Source organism: Mobula birostris, chromosome 6 (assembly GCF_030028105.1).
Source record: "Mobula birostris isolate sMobBir1 chromosome 6, sMobBir1.hap1, whole genome shotgun sequence".
In the NCBI taxonomy this organism is placed as follows: Eukaryota; Metazoa; Chordata; class Chondrichthyes; order Myliobatiformes; family Myliobatidae; genus Mobula; species Mobula birostris.
Genome location: NC_092375.1, coordinates 124,000,960 through 124,022,555, shown reverse-complemented (window position 1 = coordinate 124,022,555; position 21,596 = coordinate 124,000,960). Strand labels below are relative to the sequence as shown.

At 42.5% G+C, this 21,596-nt stretch overlaps 1 protein-coding gene across 3 annotated transcripts in view; it reads left to right on the top strand.

Annotated features, from left to right (window-relative positions):
- Window positions 1–21,596, top strand: part of LOC140199341 (receptor tyrosine-protein kinase erbB-4-like) — a 986,886-nt gene that overhangs the window by 450,553 nt on the left and 514,737 nt on the right. For all 3 annotated transcript variants that reach the window (XM_072261212.1, XM_072261213.1, XM_072261211.1), the window contains exon 3: window positions 11,307–11,493. In XM_072261212.1, the coding sequence (XP_072117313.1) occupies window positions 11,307–11,493 (187 nt within the window). The remainder of the gene's footprint in view (window positions 1–11,306; window positions 11,494–21,596) is intronic.

Below are 21,596 nucleotides of genomic sequence, written 5' to 3'. Positions count from 1 at the left end.
TCTTAAATTTCATTAGTGTATCTGCCTCCACCACTCACTCAGGCAGTGCATTCCACACACCAACCACTCTCTGAGTGAAAAACCTTCCTCTAATATCCCCCTTGAACTTTCCACCCCTTACCTTAAAGCCATGTCCTCTTGTATTGAGCAGTGGTGCCCTGGGGAAGAGGCGCTGGCTGTCCACTCTATCTATTCTTCTTAATATCTTGTATACCTCTATTATGTCTCCTCTCATCCTCCTTCTCTCCAAAGAGTAAAGCCCTAGCTCCCTTAATCTCTGATCATAATCCATACTCTCTAAACCAGGCAGCATCCTGGTAAATCTCCTCTGTACTCTTTCCAATGCTTCCACATCCTTCCTATAGTGAGGCAACCAGAACTGGACACAGTACTCCAAGTGTGGCCTAACCAGAGTTTTATAGAGCTGCATCATTACATCGCGACTCTTAAACTCTATCCCTCGACTTATGAAAGCTAACACCCCATAAGCTTTCTTAACTACCCTATCTACCTGAGAGGCAATTTTCAGGGATCTGTGGACATGTACCCCCAGATCCCTCTGCTCCTCCACACTACCAAGTATCCTGCCATTGACTTTGTACTCTGCCTTGGAGTTTGTTCTTCCAAAGTGTGCCACCTCACACTTCTCTGGGTTGAACTCAATCTGCCACTTCTCAGCCCACTTCTGCATCCTATCAATGTCTCTCTGCAACCTTCGACAATCCTCTACACTATCCACAACACCACCAACCTTTGTGTCACCTGCAAACTTGCCAACCCACCCTTCTACGCCCACATCCAGGTCGTTAATAAAAATCACGAAAAGTAGAGGTCCCAGAACCGATCCTTGTGGGACACCACTAGTCACAACCCTTCAATCCGAATGTACTCCCTGCACCACGACCCTCTGCCTTCTGCAGGCAAGCCAATTCTGAATCCACTTGGCCAAACTTCCCTGGATCCCATGCCTTCTGACTTTCTGAATAAGCCTACCGTGTGGAATCTTGTCAAATTCCTTACTAAAATCCATGTAGATCACATCCACTACACTACCCTCATCTATATGCCTGGTCACCTCCTCAAATAACTCTTTCAGGCTTGTTAGACATGATCTGCCCTTCACAAAGCCATGCTGATTGTCCCTGGTCAGACCATAATTCTCTAAATGTCCACAGATCCTGTCTCTAAGAATCTTTTCCAGCAGCTTTCCCACCACAGACGTAAGGCTCACTGGTCTATAATTATCCGGACTATCCCTACTGCCTTTTTTGAACAAGGGGACAACATTCGCCTCCCTCCATTCCTCCGGTACCATTCCCGTGGGCAACGAACACCTAAAGATCCTAGCCAGAGGCTCAGCAATCTCTTCCCTCACCTCATAGAGCAGCCTGGGGAATATTCCGTCAGGCCCCGGGGACTTAGCCATCCTAATGTATTTTAACAACTCCAACACCTCCTCTCCCTTAATATCAACATGCTCCAGAACATCAACCTCACTCATATTGTCCTCACCATCATCAAGTTCCCTCTCATTGGTAAATACCGAAGAGAAGTATTCATTGAGGCCCTCGCTCACTTCCACAGCCTCTAGGCACATCTTCCCAAGCAAGTGGGAATCTCATATTGAAGCAGAGAGGTTAAAAATGCCTGCAACTGCCCCCACCAGCTGATCTGACCAGAATCTAAGGACACACGATACATGAACACTGTCTGAGCCAGTCACTTTCCAGAACACTGTTCTTACATCCAGCGACGGCTGTGGATACAGGTGCATTGAGGACTGTCAGGGTGGCTCATTGCATTCCAAATCCCTTCTCTTCAAAATGTACTTAGAGTGCTCATCAGAAAGGGATGTGCTGCTGTCGACGATGCTGCCTGACTTTGTTCTGTAGCTCATTATCATGTATAAGCCCTGCCACAACTGACCCCAGTCTGGAATTTTGGACCTATGCTATGTTTTAGCATCCCTGATGGCTTTACAGAGGCTGTGTCTCACCATTATCTGCACAAAGTTCTACTCCCATTTTCTTTCCATGGAGCCCTGCAGATGTTTTCCTTTTAAAATTCCCTTCTGATGATTATTACAAGGTGTTCCAGTGCAAATCTGAATAATTCATTAGTTACAAGCAATCCAACTTCACTTCTTGCCTATGTGACAATGTCATTCCCCTGGGTCCAATCCTACTGATAATGGAAACGGCTCTCCTGAACTACTCAGCACTTGAAGTGTTTGCAGTCAAATGCCAAAGTCAAGTTCATTGTCATAAGCATAAGAAAATGTATGCATAGGTGCAATGAAAAATTTACTTGCAGCAGCATCATAGGTACACAAGATTCACAAGAAAGACCTGAGTTAAAGACAAGAATTATATACAATTATACAAGCAAGAACACAACTGGAACAATAAAAAGCCCATTGTAATGCGAAGGTGGTCGTATCGTTGTTATACAGAGGCAGTGATTAGCTTTGTGCAGGTTACTCAAAAGCCAAAGTGTCAAAGGGAAGTAACTCATTTTGAAGCTGGTGGTGTGGCTGTTCAGGCTTCTGTACCTGCTGCCTGATGATAGCTACAAGAAGGTGGCATAGCCTGGATGGTGTAGATCTTTGGTGATTGATATTACCTCCTAATGATGATGGGGAGGGATGTAGCTGTGATATACTGGGCTGAATCAAAGCTCCAACTTCTTACGTTCATTCAAATTGCTGTACCTGACCATGATGCAACCAATCAGGACACTTTGAAAAGCACTTCAGTAGAGAGTTCAATGACATGCCAAAGCTACGTAACCCTGTAACACCGAGGAATTAAATACTGCTGACTATCTCTGCCACCGATCCACCAATGGTGTACGTTTGCCCTCCTTCCATTTCAACTCAATAGTCAGTTCTTTGCTTTGGCTGACATTGAGCGAGAACTGTTGCAGCACTACTGAATAATTTACTCTCAGGATGTTCTGAGGCTTTTGACAGCCCAAGATGTGTTTTATAAGCACTATGTTGTTGGATAGTTGTCAGAAACACCAAAGACCAGATAATCCTCACTTTTAGCAATGTTGGTTGGTGGGTGATTTTTGGGCCAGTTGCAAGAGTTCCACTCTTGGCCTTTCCTCAAAGATCTCTTCCCAAAAAGCTGATTTGGACTTTGGTTTGACACCTCACCTAAGACACCTCCAGTAGTAGTTCCTTAATAATAACTAGAGACCATGCCAAACTCTCTGGATTGTGTCTAAGAGCCAAATATTGTCTTCAGATTGACGCAGGATGTGCTGAGACTAAGACTGTTTCATGCTTTGGCCATTAATGCAGTTGGCAACTAAATAATCCCCCATCAACATGGGTACTCCACTCCTGCCTTGCCCCACCTCTCTATCCCCCCCCCACATGCCAGAGTTGCAATATTACAAGACCCCCTTCAATCTGTTTGACCTGCCTTTATTGGCTAATATCCAACTGCTGCCAAGAGAGGATGCCTTCTGCTTTCCATTCCCCTGTTGTACACAAAGTCGGCTGCACATTCTATTTTTGAGTGACCGTGGGCTTCTCATTAAATAATGCCCTGGTTATTTACCATATTTGTTGGCATAAGCCACTTGAATCATTTCAATTATAGTCGATGCACAGAAGTCGTCCCTGAGCTGAAGACGAGCAATTTGCAGATTTCACAGTGAATGACAGATGAGCTTTAAAATGCCATCTCAGTTTAATAACACTGGTTGCTTATATTAGCACTGTAAGTGACAGCTTCATTTCCAGGTGTGCAAAGTCTGGAGATTACCATTTATCATTTTGCTATGGACGAGCAGCAGACCTGCACTCCATCTTTGTCAGGGGAAGGCAGAAGTGGTGCGTTCGTTCACAGCGAGGGGCACTGAGCAATGTCAGAGCTGGGAGAGTTCCTCTTTTGTCACATTGCCACCACAGGCTTCACACTGATGTGGACCCGAGTATTTGGTTGGTTCTTCTGATTCAGTACTGACCGTCATCAGAAAATGACACAGGAAGTGGGCAGTCAACGTTTCAGGTCACGGCCTTTCAGCTGGACTGAAACACAGAGAGAAGATAGCCAGCAGAAAGAAGTGAAGGGAGGGTTGGGGAGCTGTTGTATAGAGCGATAAGCAGAAGATGGTGGGGTGGGCATATAAGATTCTAAAAGCTTTTTGATAAGGTAGGCAGTTAAAATCTAACCCCCTCCCACGATAAGTGTATCAAAAACTAGACGGTACGGGTTTCACCTGAGGGAAGCATTTTAAATGTGGTCTGAGGGTAAGTTTTTATGTAGAGAATGGTTGATATCTGGAATGCACTGCCAGACGAGGTTTACAAGGTCCTGACATTACATTATTTTCTTCACCGTGAAAGCATGGTTATAATGTCTGATTTTCTGCATTGCATGATGGATGTAGAGGCTTTGGAAAGAGTGCAGAAGAGATTCACTGTGACGCTGCCTAGATTAGAGGCTATGAGCTGTAAGGAGAAGTTGGACAATCTTGAGTTATTTTCTTTGGAGTGTCAGCGACTGAGAAGTTTATGTTTATAGAGGTCGTAGATAGGGTAGAGAGTCAAAATTTTTCGCACCGGGTAGAAATGTCAAGTATTCGGGAGCATGCATTTAAGATGAGAGGGAAAAGTTTAAAGGTATTGTATGAGGCAAGTTGTTTTACACAGATGTTAGTGGGTGCAACCAGGGGAAGGGTTGAAACATACCATGCATGCAAATCATTTGATCACATCAGTACATTGAGGTAACACAAGGAAAAACAATGAGTGCAGAATAAAGTGTTACAGTTACAAAGACAGTGCAGTGCTGGAAGACAATAAGGCTTAAGGCCATAACGAGGTAGATTATGAGGTCAAGAGTCCATCTTATCGTACAAGGGCACAGTTTAATAGTCTTATAAAAACAGGAATGAAGCTCTCCATGAGCCTGGTGGTGCACGCTTTCAGGCTTTTGTATCTGGGAGAGGGGATGGGTAAATTCAATTTAGAGAACCAATCCCTCACAAACCCTCCCCTACCTCATAAATTGAAGATAATCAGATTATCTTCCAGTTGGAAGATCCATAACCCTGAAAGTACACACCACCAGGCTCGAGGATAGCTTCTATCCTGCTTTTATAAGTCTGTTGAACTGTCCCCTTGTAAATATTCTAGGGCCTAGAATATTTACTTCAATTAAACCTCATTGCCAGCAGTTCTTGGTATAAATCAGGGCTTCTGTGAAAGTGAATCGTTGTGGCAATCTGGTTCCTTGACCTGTAACCCCTTGACTTACCATGTTCACAGGGAGGCAAGAGAGGACCTGGCAACCTGTAAATGGGGGTATGAGCCGTCCGCTCAGTACGTGAGGGGTTCTTCTTTAGAACATATGTGTCATGGCCCACCACTTGTTTTCACAGCAGCCTTCAGTAGTAAAGTGGGCTGATGCCATTGCCACTACCTGTTTCAGGTTCAGATTGATTTATTTCGAAACGTACAGTGAAATGTGTCACTTGCATTAACAACCAACACAACCAAAGCATGTGATGGGGGCAGCCCGCAAGTGTTGCCGCACATTTTGGCACCAGCAGAGCACGTCCACAGTGCTCAGCAGAACAACACAGAACACAACAGCCAACAAAACACACCCTTTTCCTCCCTCCCATCTTCCCATACACACAATCCTCTAACACCAGGACAGGCCAGAACTGTCTTAACGTGTTAAATCGAGTACATCCTGGTTTTGCTTCGTCAAGAACATCCCAATTCCTCTAACAAATTTTACAGAGGTAATGCTAAGTCTATCCTAACTGGTTGCATCATGGTCTGGTCGGGCAATTCCAATGCATAGTGGCGGATTCAGCCCAGTACATCACTGGTGTATCCCTCTCCACCATTGTGTGCCCAAGCAATTGCTTCAAAACAGCAAATCCATCATCAAAGATTGGCACCGTCCGGGTTGTGTCAAATTCTTGCAGCTACAATAGGGCAAGAGATACAGAAACCTGACTTTCCATATCACCAGGTTCAAGAACAGCTACTTCCCTTCAACAATTGGTTCCTGAACCAGCCTGTAAAACCCTAATCTTATAGTTTAGCAAAGCTATGAACACTTTGCACTAAAATGGACTTTTCTTCGTTCTAATTGTGTTCCTTCTTGTAAAATTAGAGTATAATTTATGTTTTTCTTGTGAATACTGCTTATATGATGCAATATGCCTGCGATGTTGCTGCAAACAAGTTTTTCGGAGCACCTGTGCATGTATGTACTTGTGCAGATGACAATAAACTGTACTCCAACGTTCAACTTTAATTTGGCACTGGGATAACGTTAGCACTCTATTAGCGCAGAAAAGCAGGTAGAAGCCCATTTCTGGCTCTCATGTCCCTGTTTCGTTAACATTGGCACAGGCGCGGCGAGATCTCATCTCTATCTCAGCGTCTGGATGGTTTCTGGAAAGCACATCCAGTGTGACTCCAGCATTTTACAGGCCATTCTCCTTCATTTGCAACTGAAGACAAAGAAGTTGATGTCAACTTTGAGTTTGTGGTCATCTGCACAAGTACGTTCAGGCACATTTCCAATGAAAACTTCCTTGCAGCAAAATCATAGCCACATAGCATCAGATAACATAATATTCACAGGAAAAACATAAATTGTACATAAAATATTAAAAATAAACCAAAAAAACACAATTAGAATGAAAAAAAAAATAAAGTCCATTGTAATGTAAAACTGCTGTGGTGTCACTATACTGAGGAAATGAATATGGTTCCAGAACAGATTATTTGAAAGGTTGTGTGGGTGTTCAGGCTTCTGCTTCTGATATAACAGAGAATATACTGTTGAGCACAGTACAGCACAGCACAATACATACCCTTCAGCCTGTGATGTTGAGCTTGCTTTTTAACCTCCTTCTAAGGTCAATCTAACCCTTCCTCCTAAATAGTCCAACGTTTTTCCTATCTTCTATATATCTATCTAAGTTGTGTAAATATCCCTAATGTATCAGCCTCTACTGTCACCCACCAGTTTCTGTGTAAAGAACTTACCTCTGACATCCTCTCTGTACTTTCCTCTAATCTCCAGAAGTAATACCTGCTGAGTCTTTCCAGCATTTTCTGTTTTTGTTTCAGATTTCCAGCACCTGCATCTTTTGTGGTTTTCACTGAGGACAGCAGTAATAGTTAACGGGAGCCAAACACACTTGTATTGAATCTTTCTGAAATTGTCTTTCATATTCTGGGTAACATGCTGTAAAGTTAACCCCCTGCATTTAGTCTGATCACTCAAAGTTATACCTTCAAGTTGTCAAAACTTCAGCAGAAATTCACTGGAATAGAACCAATCATGAAACTCACTGGGCTGGCCCAAGAAATAGAACTAATTCCCACGGAGAGCTCTGCAAACCAGTATTAGAATGCTTCAGAATGTCATGCCTCTGTTACCCAGTCCTGGCCATAATTGCACTCCGCATTAAAGCATAATATAACAGCATCAGGGGTTTAAGTTTTCCAACTTTTGGAGAGGATTTTGTCCAGACATGTACATTATTTCATGCATTTAAGTTGATCACTTTGTTCCATTCCTTACACAAGTCCTGGTAAGTTTTGAACCCAGTGTCATCACTTGAATCTGTATGTCGCTTTGTTCAGTAACTGTGTCACTGTTTAAACTAAAATTCAGCATTTGCAGCTCCTTCCACTGATCACCTTTGACACATTTATAAAAACTCTTTCATTCCCTCTTTTTCAAGGCCTATTATTGAAACTGCATGCATCTACCTAACCGTCAGCGACTTTCAGATCCTAGCAACCCTTCCGGTTCGAAAAGAAGTGCTTTCTCCTGGCACTCTCCGTTCTCGTGCATTTCGTTTTAAGGCTCTGCTCTCAAGCTGTCTACCCTGTAGCTGCAGCTAACAGTTTACCTTTATTTACTCTGACTAAACCTTTCACCATTTTAAAGACTCTGACAAACTTTTTAGCTTTCAATGATCAGCTTATTCAAGTCAAGAGATCAATAGATGTTTGCAGACTGAATCGAGAGATCTGGGAAACAGAGGAGAAGGAAAAGAATCCGATATGAGCCAACTTCTGTTTTTATTTCTTATGTTGTTATTCGGGAAAACAGTGGCATGGCAGTAGCTCTGATTTTTCTTTGTTCTTTCATAATCACTCAATTGTGCATGAAAGGGAGAGAAAGAGATTTGGTTTTACATAGAGTCTTCATAGATTCACAGCAGACGGTTGCTTCTCTATCCCAGTGTACAACTGTGGTTGGTAACCTTCAAAACTGTAAGTCAGTAGGCTGTGGGCTTATCCCATTTTGTGACCAAACAACAAAACCCAGGCTAACACCGTGGTGAAGTAATAAGTTTCTGATCATTGTGAGTGAGTGCTTGCTGTGCACAAATCGGCTATCGCCTTTCCTGCAGTGTGACAATAATCAGCCTTCAGAAGTAAAATGTCTTTAGATCACTGTGTAAATGTGGACATTTCTGAGCAGTCATATAGCTGGATTATAATTGGCACTGTTCCTTTCTTCAAAGTTCAAAATAAAATTTGTTATCAGAGTACATGCATGTCACAATATACAACCCTGAGATTTTTTTTCCTGCAGGCAGACTTAGCAAATCTATAGAATAGTAACTGATCAATGAACAACAAGCTGTGCAAATGCAAATATGAGTAAATAGCAATAAATAACAAGGTGTAGAGTAGTTAAAATGAGACCATCGGTTGTGGGAACACCAGAAATAGAATGGATGTAGTTTTCCCCCTTTTGTTCAAGAGCCTGATGGTTGAGGGGATAGAAACTGTTCTTGAACCTGGGCCGCAAGTCCTGAGGCTCCTGCACCTTCTACCTGATGGCAGCAGTGAGAAAAGAGCCTGGCCTGGGTGGTGAGGATCTTTGATGATGGATGCTGCTTTTCTATGGCAATGTTTCATGTAGATGTGCTCAATGGTTGGGAGGGCTTTACTTGTGATATACAGGGTCGAATCCACTACTTTTTGTAGGATTTTCCACTCAAAGGCACTGGTGTTCCCATACCAGGCCATAATGCAGCCAGTCAGCACACTTTCCACCACACATCTATAGAAGTTTGCCAAGGGTTTGATGACATACCAAATTGCTGCAGACTCCTGAGGAAGTAGAGGTGCTGTTGTGCTTCCTTTGCAAATGTATTTATATGATGAGTCCAGGACAGATAGTGACACCCAGGAATTTAAATGTACTAGCCCTCTCCACCTCTGATCCTCTTATGAGTACTGGCTCATGAACCTCTGGTGTCCCTCTTCTGAAGTCTACGATCAGTTCTTTGGGTTTATTGATATTGAGTGAGATGTTGTTATTACACCACCCAGCCAAGCTTTCAGTCTCTCTCCTTATGCTGATACATCACCTCCTTTGATACAGCCTATTTTACATCACCTGCTTTGATAAAGCTTATTTTACAATTTAACTCCCACACCGTTCACACGGACTGCGCGTTATAACAGCCGTCCGGCGGTGCTTGCACAGTACCAAGCAGAAGCAGGCCACAACAGTGGTGTCTTCAGTAAACTTTTATGTGGTGTTGGAGCTGTGCTTAACCACACAGTCATAGATATAAAGCAAGTAGAGCAGGGGTCTACATACACATCCCTGTGGTGCTCCTATGCTGATGAAGATTGTGGAGGAGATGTTTTTGATGATCTGAACTGACTGCGGTCTGCAAGTGAGGAAATCCAGGATCCAATTGCACAAGGGGGTATTGAGGATCAAGTCTTGGGGTTTACTGATTAGTTTTGATTCTTTATATACTACAGCAAGTCTGGACAGGTTTTAAGTTGTAGAATGTAAGAGACAAAAATAAATATTTTTAAAAGTAGAGTTGTACAGTTCAGAAACAGGCCCTTTTGTCCAACAGGTCCATGCCAAACAAGATGCCCATCCAAGCTAGTCCCATTTGATTGTTGTGTGAAATAAAAAAGAAAACAAATAAACTGCTTACATTTTCCTTTTAAACAAGAAAAGGGTACTGAGAAAATTAAAAGTTTGAAGTAAATTTATTACCAAAGTACGTTCCAAGGTTCAAAGTTCAAAGGTTCATTTATTATCAAGGTATTAATGCAGTATGCAGTATACAACTCTGAGATTCTTCTTTTCCAGATAGCCACCAAACCAAGAGAAAAAGAACAGCAACATGATCATCAACCCTCCAAATCCCCCTCTCCCTGCACAAAAAAAGAACAAAAATGAAGAAGAACATCAAACCCCAGACCGCTCCCCCCACACAAAATGCCACAAGAACATCAATCCCCACATCCCCCTCCCCTGCACGAAAATAAATGAGAAAGAATGGACGAAACTATAACACTGAAAAATGGTCCATAGACCAAATACGTGCAGTATACGTCACCATATATTACCTTGAGATTCATTTTCTTACAGGCATTCACAGAAAAATAAAGAAATACAATAGAATTATGAAAAACTAATACAACAAAGAGTGACAAACACCCAGTGTGCTAAAGAGGTTAAATTGAGCAAATAATAAGTAAATGAATAGTAAATCAATAATACTGAGAACATTAGTTATACAGTCCTTGAAAGTGAAGCAATAGGGATCTCAAAACACATGCTTTCCTTTGTTGCTAGCAAAACCATCAACAGTGACCACACGCTTCGGTGGCAAAAGGACTCTGATGCTGGACTTAAGTCAGATCAGTTCACTAAAACACTCCAAACTCTGTGTTATCAACTCCCTCCAGACTACTCTATTCAGCTCTGTGTTGAATACTGTTGAATTAACCAATACATGGAAAGGAATGGTTTAGAGAGGGATGGACCAGATGTAGGGAAGTGGGACTGGCTCAAGAAAGCCTTTTTGTCGGCAATGACCACAGGTCCTGTTTACGTGTATTATAAATCAATGATTTTGTAACAACCTGTGCATCATTGGGAATGTGTGTGGAAACTGGAACACTCAGGGAGAATGTGTAAACTCCACGTCGACAACACCAAGGTCAAGCTCGAACTCGGGTTGCTGGAGCAGCACTGTCTGCTCTGCCATTATACCATCTATTTTCAGGAGGGTGACACCCAGGCAGAATTGGTCACAATCCTCAGCAAGTGTTTTTGAACTCTCCATTAGTGCAATCTTCACAACCCTGACACAGGGTTTCGATCCAAAACATCAGCTGTTCCTTTCCCCCCAAATGATGCTGCTTGACTCGCTGAGTTCTTCCAGAAGATTGTTTGTTGCTAAGGTATGCAAAAGCTATGCACACTGCTTGCTGGTTTTCTAACCTCACCGTGTGCTTGTGTTTTTCTTTAAATCTTCAGTCCATTCGCGAGGTCACTGGATATATTCTGGCTGCCCTGAACCAGTTTGAATACCTCCCTCTGGAAAATCTGAGAATTATTCGAGGGACGAAGTTGTACGAGGACAGATACGCGCTAACTATCCTGCTGAACTACAAGAAAGATGGAACATTTGGACTGAGGCAGCTGGGCCTACAAAACATGACAGGTAGGATCTACTGACAGATGTGAAAGGTTCATATTACCCTGCATTTTGAAAGAAAACTCAGCTTTGATTCATTCACTTGTCATATATACGTTTCAACCCCAGCTGTACAAACTGTGCATGGCTTTAGATAACCTAAATGACTTTAAACCAACTAAAAATAGATGAACCGACGCTTAGGATTCAGCCGGTGCTAGGTGCAGTCAAGGCACCGCACTGTATGGAGTACACCAACATTTGGTGAGAGCACAGAGGCAATTTACTAGGTTGCTGCTGAGGGATGAGACACTTCGTTCATGTGGAGATGGTTAGTCAGGTCAGAGGAGATTCTATAAAGGATCAAGAATCAGCTTCATTCACCATTTACATTTACATGTATTTGGAATTTGTTGTGCTGTGTTGGGTGGGGTGTGATCAACATGCCACAAAAACAAAGTTGTTCAACAATTGCATAGAATAAAGAATCATATAAAAACAAAGTTAGAGGTTAAAGTATGGATATGAAATAAAATTTGCATAACTACAAGCATGCAGATTGGATTCTGGTTAATCAGACCATCAGTGATCTGGATAGCCACTTATTTGGGACAACTCTTAAAGAAGAAAAGCAAAATTGAGATATTAGGTGGGATTCCCTTCAATTATTGGGATACTATGCCACTTAATTGGGGCAGGGGACTGCTGCCGAACAGTTTCCAACTTGCATCAGTTGCATGTGCTTATGTAGTCGTTAGACACCACACTATCCTTAGAGTGAACAGCTTTTAAATAACATCAGTGATGTCTGTTTGTGTTCCAAAAGCAGAGATTCTTGTCACCGATAATTAACAAGAAATAATCAGTAAGTCAATTCAGAACTGTTTTGCTCACTTCGGTTGCAAGCATTCAGGATTGGAAATGCCAGAAACGGCTGGGAGAGAAAATGAAATGATTTCATTGCTTCAACAAGTCAGGAACTACAACATTTGCAGGTGTTGACAATCATCTTGAATGTCACCCTTGATCCCCACCTGACACTCAGCTCTCACTTGTGGCTCCAGGTATCTGTTTGCATGCACCAGCGTCCACACCCCGCTTCGATATGCAGGCTAAAACCAAGTGAGGGTGGCTGGTGGCCCTCATACCCCAGGTTAGATAGGGATACACCTGTCCCAGCATGCAAAGTCAGCTTTGGCAGTCTGGGAGGATGAGATCTACATTGAGATCCAACAGTAAGGAAGGCAGCTCTGCAGTGCCTCGTGGCGAGCAAGGGGCATGACAGGACACAGAAGTAACTAAGGAAGACCCCAGTTGTGACATCTACTCGTGTCACTGGTCCTGGACTGTTGAGGTCAAGAGAGTGGAACTACCTCAGTGCAATGGCTTTTGCACTTTAAATACTCTCCCGCACAGATTTCCTGTCTTCGTTGGATAACCACCAGTGGCATCGGTAGTGTTCTAATTTGTTCTATATTTCATTTAAATGATTAATTTGTTACTCAGATAAACAATAGCTGGTTTTTTTTAATACCTTTTTAACTATTTCCATGAATGTTTGGGGAATTGGGGCAGTGCTTAATTGTACTGATCCTGATGTGTTCCAATTAACTGGAATGTACTATATTTACAAAGTAAGCAACATTATAAAAAATGGTTCAAATGCTTTCAAGACCATGATTATTTGTGGTAAACTAAATAAGGAGAAACATAAATGCATAAGACGTAAGAAATAGAACCAGGAGTAGGCAATTTGACCCTTCACCCTCTGTAAGATCATAGCCTGTATGTCACTTCACACATCGCAAAGCTCCTTGATATCCAGAAATCTATTGACTGCTACCTTGAACTTGCTCAGTGATTGTGATTCCACAGCCATGTTGGGTAGAGAATTCCAACTGCTCACCATCTTTCTCCATATCCCTGAGCTGAATGGCCAAGGCCTTCTTTTGAGGCTGTGATACCTTTTCCTAGACATCCCAGTTCGGGGAAATATCAGCTCCACATTCAACACGTAAAACCCTTTAAGGTTTTTTTTATGTTTGACTGGTTACACTGTCAGGCGAGATTGTAAAAAGGGGTCATCAGAGTCACCAGATCAAAGGTGGGCTCCACACAATGCTGTGTATTTCAGTGTCTCCCGTTGACAGAGAATTTGCTCCACATCCAAACCTTATCAAAGCAGCAGGCTTGTATTCCTTCCTTTTCATAATTGGCCAGTAATTTAATTACAACTGCAAGGCAGAATTTTCAGTAATTGACAAAACACACCAGAACTCTTTATTCCACATTGACGTACCATTGCTTCAGGCTGAGAGATTATGGTAACTCTATTAACAATTGTCACCGAGATACCCTTCCCTTTCTCTCGATACCCCCTGCTATGACCAAACCTCATGTAGGTATACTCATGACTATCCTGGGAGATAATCCACTGACAATCCATCGAAATCATGGTGACTTCCCAGCCCACCCTTCCTGACTGCAGCGCTCCTGGTGATTAAGAGGTACCATTTTAAAGTAAAATCCTACTTTCAATAATTAACAGTAATTACACTGCTATTCTTTGATCTAAGAATAAAGTTCATCCTCCCTCCCCAAAAATGGTAGCCTGACTAACAGACTTCACTTCTTTCCCTTCTCCTTTCTGGAATCAGTACCTGTTGTTTGCTGTAAGTATTGATGTTAGAAATTTATCCTTTCTGAATTACTGTGAACTCCAGGTCAAACACAACCCTCAATGGAATTGAGCTTTTCTTTTCTTTTCATCGGATCTCTCTCTCTCTTTCTCTCTCTCTCTCTCTCTCTCTTTCGATCTCTCTCGATCTCTATCTCTCTCGATCTCTATCTCTAACTCTAACTCTAACTATCCCTATCTCTATATATACCTTCCTCCCCCTCCGTCTCCCTCTCTCGCCCCTCCTGGGTTCTCCCATGGTATGCTGGCATCCAGCACTTTAGGTCAATTTCTGAGACATGTCCTGTACAACAGCTTGACTCCATTTATCTACAGTAGATGCATTTAGTCACTGTATCAGCAGGAAATTTTCGCACTCTGACGGTGGTGACCGCAGGCCCAAAGACATTTAGTACAACAGCTGGGTAGTTCCAATGTGGTCAGGAAGCCCCTCATTTACACATCCTTACACTACCCATGTATATGGCACGTAGCTGAGGGAGCTTCCTGAGGTTGTGATCCAGTTATACTAAGGGTAGCAGCTGACTAAACCTGGAGTCGCAGATGATTCAGCAATGTAAGTAAACCAATCTTAGTGCTTTTGTAATGAATACAAATATACTTCCCAAGAATTGATTCAAGGCTGTCAGTACATGAATTTTGGTGGAATAACAAGCTTTATGAACATGTACAAGTCTGATGGGTGCTGTCTTCTCGAATTACCACCTTTTGGTGGCATTTTCCTTGTTGGGGAGCATTGTGCCCATGATGAATGGAGGTGGCTAAGTCTACAACCCTCTACAGCCTCTTGTGATCCTGTGCATTGCAGCCTCCACATCAGGCTGTGATGTAACCAGTTAGAATTCTCTCCACTGTACATGTATATTAATTGGTAGGAGTCATTGGTGACGTACTGAACCCCCTCGATCTCCTTGCAAGGTAGAGCCTCTGGTTTGCCTTCTTTGTGATTGCATCAGTATTGGGCCCAGGATAGATGCTTTAATCATTTCACATATAGGTTGATGAGTTTTGAACAGTTCCCCTGCTCTGGGTTTTAGGAGGTTATAGCAGGCAGTACAACAGCGTAGCAAGTACAACTGTTGCTTCACAGCTGGGTTCAATCCTGACCTCAGATACTGTTTGTGTGGAGTTTGCACATTCACCCAGTGAATATGTGGGTTCTCTTTGTGTGCTCCAGTTTCTCCAACATCTCAAAGCAGTTTAGATTGGTCGGTTAATTGACCATCATAAATTCCTCCCATGTTGTGTAGGTTAAGTGGCAGAATTCGGGGAATTGATGGGAATGTGAGGAGAATTAAATGGGATTAAAGTAGGGTTATTGTAAATGGGTTGCTCAATGAATCTGACAAACTGAAAGGCTTGTTTCCATGCCGTGTGACTCTATAACTATAAGATATGGACTCATGCGATGGGAATGGCACAGATCACCTATAACTGAAGTGAATGAGGTCAGGAGACAGAGAGCTACCAAGCCCTGCTTTGCCACTTGTAAAGCTCACTCATATAAGGGCAAGTACAGAGACCTTGGCATTGTGGAAAAAACGTATCCCAAATGCTCTCAAACTCTGGAAAAGTTCTTGCTATACTGCAATTTTACTCTTTATTCCCATGTATTTAAATCCAATTCTTGTTTTTCTTTATTCTACTGTGAATACTTGCAAGAAAATGAATCTCAGGGTAATATTTAGTGACATACAGTATGCATACTTTAATACTAAATTTACTTTGAACTTTGAACTTGAAAAATGGGTTACTGTTTACGGTAAAAAAAAGTATGCGGCCACATGAGAATGTAATAACACACTTGCACATGGTGTGTTGACAGCATAGGTTCAAGGCATGACCTTGCAGGAGTGAAACTTGCCTTTGCTCATTAGTCCTGAATAGGTGAGGGAGTATTGGCTGCTAGTCACACTCACCACTGCGTATCTGTTACATTGACTCCACTGGAACCAAGTGTGCAGGTGACAGCTGCAGACATTTAGCACTGGTGACCAGAGACAAAATTATCTGCAGAAGGATGGGGAGAGATGGGGTTAAATTTTAAGGGCACTTGACTAATAAGATTTGCTCAGATACATATGCTTGAAGTTACTTAACCGATCCTGCGACAAACACAGATGAATTTTAACTCTTGCTGTCAGGATTCTGAGGCAAGGGAGGCAAGATTAGAGTTGGACTAAATCCTATGCCTCCCTTTTGGCCAGACGTGCAGTGGAGAGATGTTGCCCCACCCACTCATGCTCAATGGCTCACAGGCATTATGTCCAGCTTAGACCCGGAAAAGATTCATTCTTCACTTCTTAATTCGGATATAAGGTTCCAAAAGGTGTGGGGACCTTTTTTTCAATATTTTCATAATTCCCGTTTAGATTAAGGGTTTATCCATCCTTTTTTTTTCTTTTGCATTTAAATTCCTTACTTCCAGCTTCTTTCGGTTAAGACATGGTTTTTTTTTTATGTGTAAACATATTATAGTTCAGGTAGTAGGCAATATACCTTCTTTTTATAAATACAGCTCTATGGTGATAAAAGTTCTGTTCAACTTTTTTATATATGGTAAGGTTGGCTCGGAGTTGGGTAGTGGGAGGGTGGAGTGGTAACTAACTTTATATGATTCTACTATTAATGCTTTTCCTTAACTGTTATGAACTGTACATTTTGATATGTTTGTTTTTCGCTGTATAAAACTTTCTTTTACTTTTTTTTGTTGTTGCATTGTAAAACTTATAAAAAAATTAATATTAGAAAAAGAGTTGGACTGACCGCTGAGAGGGGAAATTCAGAAGCAGCCGTGCATGTGTGTAGGTGTAGCACCTTGAAGATGCGGATGACTCGGGTGTCTCAGTGACAGCTCTATAACTCAGAGGGAGGGAGTCCTGGTATCAGCTCCACTCTTCCCCACCGGGAGATCAACAAGGAAATAAAAGATGTTCAGCTTTACTTTGCTGCAACTGCTGGCTCAGACAGAAAATGTCTTAAATGCCGGAGAATTCTGCAAGATGCATTGGCTGGAGAAGAGAGAGCTAACCACCTTAGTCCCACCTTCCAACACTGGCTCCGTAGCCCTTCCCATCGCACTCTTCGAGTAGCGTTGAGTCCAGCTGAAGGGTCTTGAACTGAAGCATCTTCTGCCCATGTTCTTCCAGCTTTAGGTGTGTTGCTCCAAATTTCAGCACCAGCAGCCTTGTGTGTCTCTGTTGTTTAATTCTAAAGGGAGATTTTGCCTCCACTAAACTTGCAGGCAGTGAGGCCCAGACCCCCACATTATTCCAGTTAAAAATACCTTTCCTCGTCTCCTCCCTAATTGTTCCACCTATTAGTTTGCCCCTTCCCTCTGCTTTGTGATCTGCTTCATGAAATGTAGCTGTAACATGGTGACTAGAACTGTGTGCGGTATTTCACCGATGATTAACAGAACAGATCTTCAGACAGCTGAGAGGTATTGAGTTCGGAACAAAATAGCTTCAAAGAAGGAGGCATTCCCAATGTCTTACATCACCTCCGATCTGCCGCCTCCCCCTTCTCTTTTGGGAGAATTAGGGGCAAGAGCATGAGATTCAACACAGCAATCTCCCAGTGAACAGGAAGGGAAGTAATTTCATCCCAACAGGAGTGAAGAGGCACAAGAGATCTGAATCAAAGAGCTGATTGATGTCAAAATGGTTCATGATCCAGACACTACCCACTACATAAATGAGGAACTCATTGAAGAAAAAAACACCTTCTAATGCTTCAGTGAGATGAGTGTTTACTGAGCGTTCAGTCATTTACTCCCAGAGCGTGGAGGAGGACACATTGTATACACAGTGGCATTATTGTTGAAAACAAGCGCCTTGACTCATCTGAGTCATTTTGTGGCAGGTTTGGGTTACTACAAGCATTTATTTGTTAGTTTTGTGGTTCAGGCAACCCAATTTCACAGAAAGCCAAGTTTAGAAAATGGAAATTGGTAGATAATAAAATTAGAACTTGCATACCATGTTTACTCAGAGTGAGAAGCATCATCTGCAGAATATGCAAAGCTGCCTAGTAGAACAAAACCCCAACAGGTTATGCTGAGAAGGTAAAAGAATAACAGGTAAAAATCTATAAAAAATAACTGCAGATGCTAGAAATCTAAAACAAAAACAGAAAATGCTGAAATACTCAGCAGGTCAAGCTGCACTTGTGGGAAAAGAAACAGAATTAATATTTCAAGTTGGAGAGCCTTTGGGAGAATGCAGGATTGGTCCTGAGCAATATTGTGAGCTTTCATTATCGATTCCATTATTTGCTTTTCTCTCTGGTGTGACATTGTGTTTAGAGTTATGGGCATGTTTCTCATTTCTCCGCTGTCAGAGCTGCAGTTACACGTGGCACCACAGGCAGGTCTCCCCACTCTCTGTCCCCAGCAGACATCAGGCTTGAGAAGGGAGTGACAGCATGCTCACCATGGTTTCAGCCGTTTGCAAGCTGGGGCTGTGGAACTCTGCCCAACCCCTGCAATTATCACCAAGGATATGTCAATCAGGAGAGACAGTGACCATACTTGCCCAGTTGGTGAAGCTTCAATAAGACAAGTGGGAGCAGAAACTTGAAATCAAGTACAGAGTCTGCACCAAATGAATGAATGCCACAATAATTACTCCCTTCAGTTGTATCCTGCATTCCGACAGGAACTCAGAAGGACACTATTGGATGTCCCATTCTTCTTATTATAGATTACAGAATTTTCAAAACTGGGTGTATCTGGCCCTAATTGCCCGTGTACGGGGTCTTTATTTTGTTACATTTAAAATGGCGACTTTGTTATGTTAATCTGGGGAATGTGGCTTTGTTGTGCTTTAACGCTGAAGAGAGTTTGCGCTAACAGTTTGTTTTACTTTAAAATGAGATAACAGAGTTCTATTAGCCAATGGGTGGTTATGTATCGTTTTGTTTTCGGATACCATGCTGTATGATATGACTGTGGACTGAGTTTTGACGGGAGTCGGAGGAGAGACGAGGAAGACCGCGGACATGTGGAGAGGCTCTGGTCAATCACTCAGGGTGGTCCCGAGCCGTGAGTCGACGAAATTCGGGTGGTCGTCTGAAGTCGAATTGAGCTCCAACGTAGCGCGCAAAGAACTTGGACTTTGATAAGTGCTGGTGCTTCCCTCTCTGTATCAAATGTATATTAATGTCATAGAATTAGTAATATCTATAAAGTGTATCTGTTAAAATTTACTGGGTGTACTGGCTGATGATTGATGTTTGTGATTGATTCGGGCGGCAACCGACCTTGTGGGGAGTGTTGAGGTGGGTGCTGGGCTGGATTTCCCCTAGACATACACGAGCCAATATAACTGAACGTTACACCCATGAGAAGGTGGGATGCCTTGAGTGACTACAGTGTTTCTAATGAAGATATTCTGAAGATACTTGTTCAGGGCTGTTAGGGAGGGTGTTCTAGGATTTAGACCCAAAATAATGAGCAAAAATAATGAATGACCAGTGACGTTCTTCCAAATCGGGAGGGTGTATGGTGGCGTTGTGAAGGGAATCTGCAGCGCTGGTGTCCCCATGTACCTGCTGCCTGTACATAATCCGTAACTCTCCATTCCCAGCATACTCTTGCAAACACAAGAGTTTCTGCAGATATTGGAAATCCAGAGCAACACACACAAAATGCTGGAGGAACTCAGCAAGTCAGGCAGTATCTATGGAGAGGAATAAACAGTCGACATTTTGGGCCAAGGCCCTTCGTCAGGACTGGAAAAGAAGGGGGAAGAAGCCAGAGTGGCTTCTGATTATTCATGTCCAAAGATGATACCACTGTATCTGCTTTCACCACTCCCACTGGCAGCCCATTCCAGATCTGTGTAGAAACCTTACCCTCTTTTAAACTTTACCCCTCTCGCCTGCTCTTGTGTTTCTTGTTTTTTTTTGCGTATCACACCGGCCAGTCAGCCATTCTTGTCTGGCGCGTGGTGTCAGGATTGGTCTCCTTTCGGATTGACCGGGTCACGACATGAACGTTCCTGACTTGACCCTTTTTTTTAACAAGGCCAAGTGGCTCGCTTGACGTTCAACCCGACACAGATGGAAAGCGCGCTCAGGGGGTGGCCCGACTTGGATTCAAACTCGGGAGCCTTCGCTCCGGAGTCCGACGTTGATGCCATTGCGCCACGAGCCAACTTGTTTCTTGGTGATACAGGTCGTGATCACTGAACACTTACTGCTAAAATTCAATAGGATTTGTCTTCAACAATCAGTCGTAAATGGTAACCTTTAAAGAGGCATTATGAATGTTGCATTGCAAAAAGGAACAGAATGATCCTGACCTATGAGTCATTGGAAAACATACCTACCATCCAAGAGAAATCCTGATTAATAAAGAGGTCTTTCTCAGAGGCTAAGCAATGCCACTACTTAGAGTATTCATCACTGGAAAGAAATTTACTCAGTTCATTGGGAATGTGTCTGTATCAAAGCTCCAGACACGAACACCAGTCTAGCCCAATATCCCTGCACTTTACTGGGAGAATACATGCTGTTGGAGATACAGCTTTTTGAATAGGGTCTTCTGGAACAGATCTAAAAGAAGAGTATGATGCATAACTTTCCGATGAAATCAGAACTGCACAGCATAGGAAGAGGTCCGTTCAACCAAAGTGTCTGAATTAAACTAAATCCCTTCTGCTATATGTGATCCACAAACATCTATTCCCTTCATATTCATGTGTTTATCTAATAAATATCACGCTGTATCTGCTTACACAACTACCACTGGTGGCCCATCCCAAGTTTGTGTAAAAATCTCACCTTGTACATCTCATAGAACAGAAAATAGAACACACAACACAGTATGGACCCTTCAGACCCTGATGTTGTGCCAAACTTTTAACCTACTCTAAGATCAATATAATTCTTCCCTGCTACATAGCCCTCCATTTCTCGATATCCTTCAAACTTTCCTTCTCTCACCTTGTGTGTATGTTGTCTAGTACTTGACATTCCTACCCTGGGAATAAGATTCCAACTATCTACCCTACCTATGCCAGCAATTTCTCTTTATTGTCCTGGTCAACATTAATGTCTCAGTGTTGTCACAAAGACCGCATCAGTACCAAATTACAGAAGTTTTTCTGCGCACAAACTAGATGCTCCATTTCCAACAGTGAACAATGTTTAAAGAAGTTCCTCATTACCTGTAAACCTGTGCAGCATATCCGATGGTGTTGAATAAATAAAGCCTTTCTGTTATTTGTTCGGTAGCTAGATTCGTGTAGAAGCTTTGGAGAAAGTTGAAGTGTATGCAAACGAACATCTGGAAAGTATACAGTGAGTTTTTCAAACTGCTGTACTTCTAGATGTTGCTTTTTAAATTATTATTGCAAACCCAACTATGCGAGTAACACTGCCATATTCAGTTTGGAGGAAAAATGTCAGCATGACATTTTAATTAAGG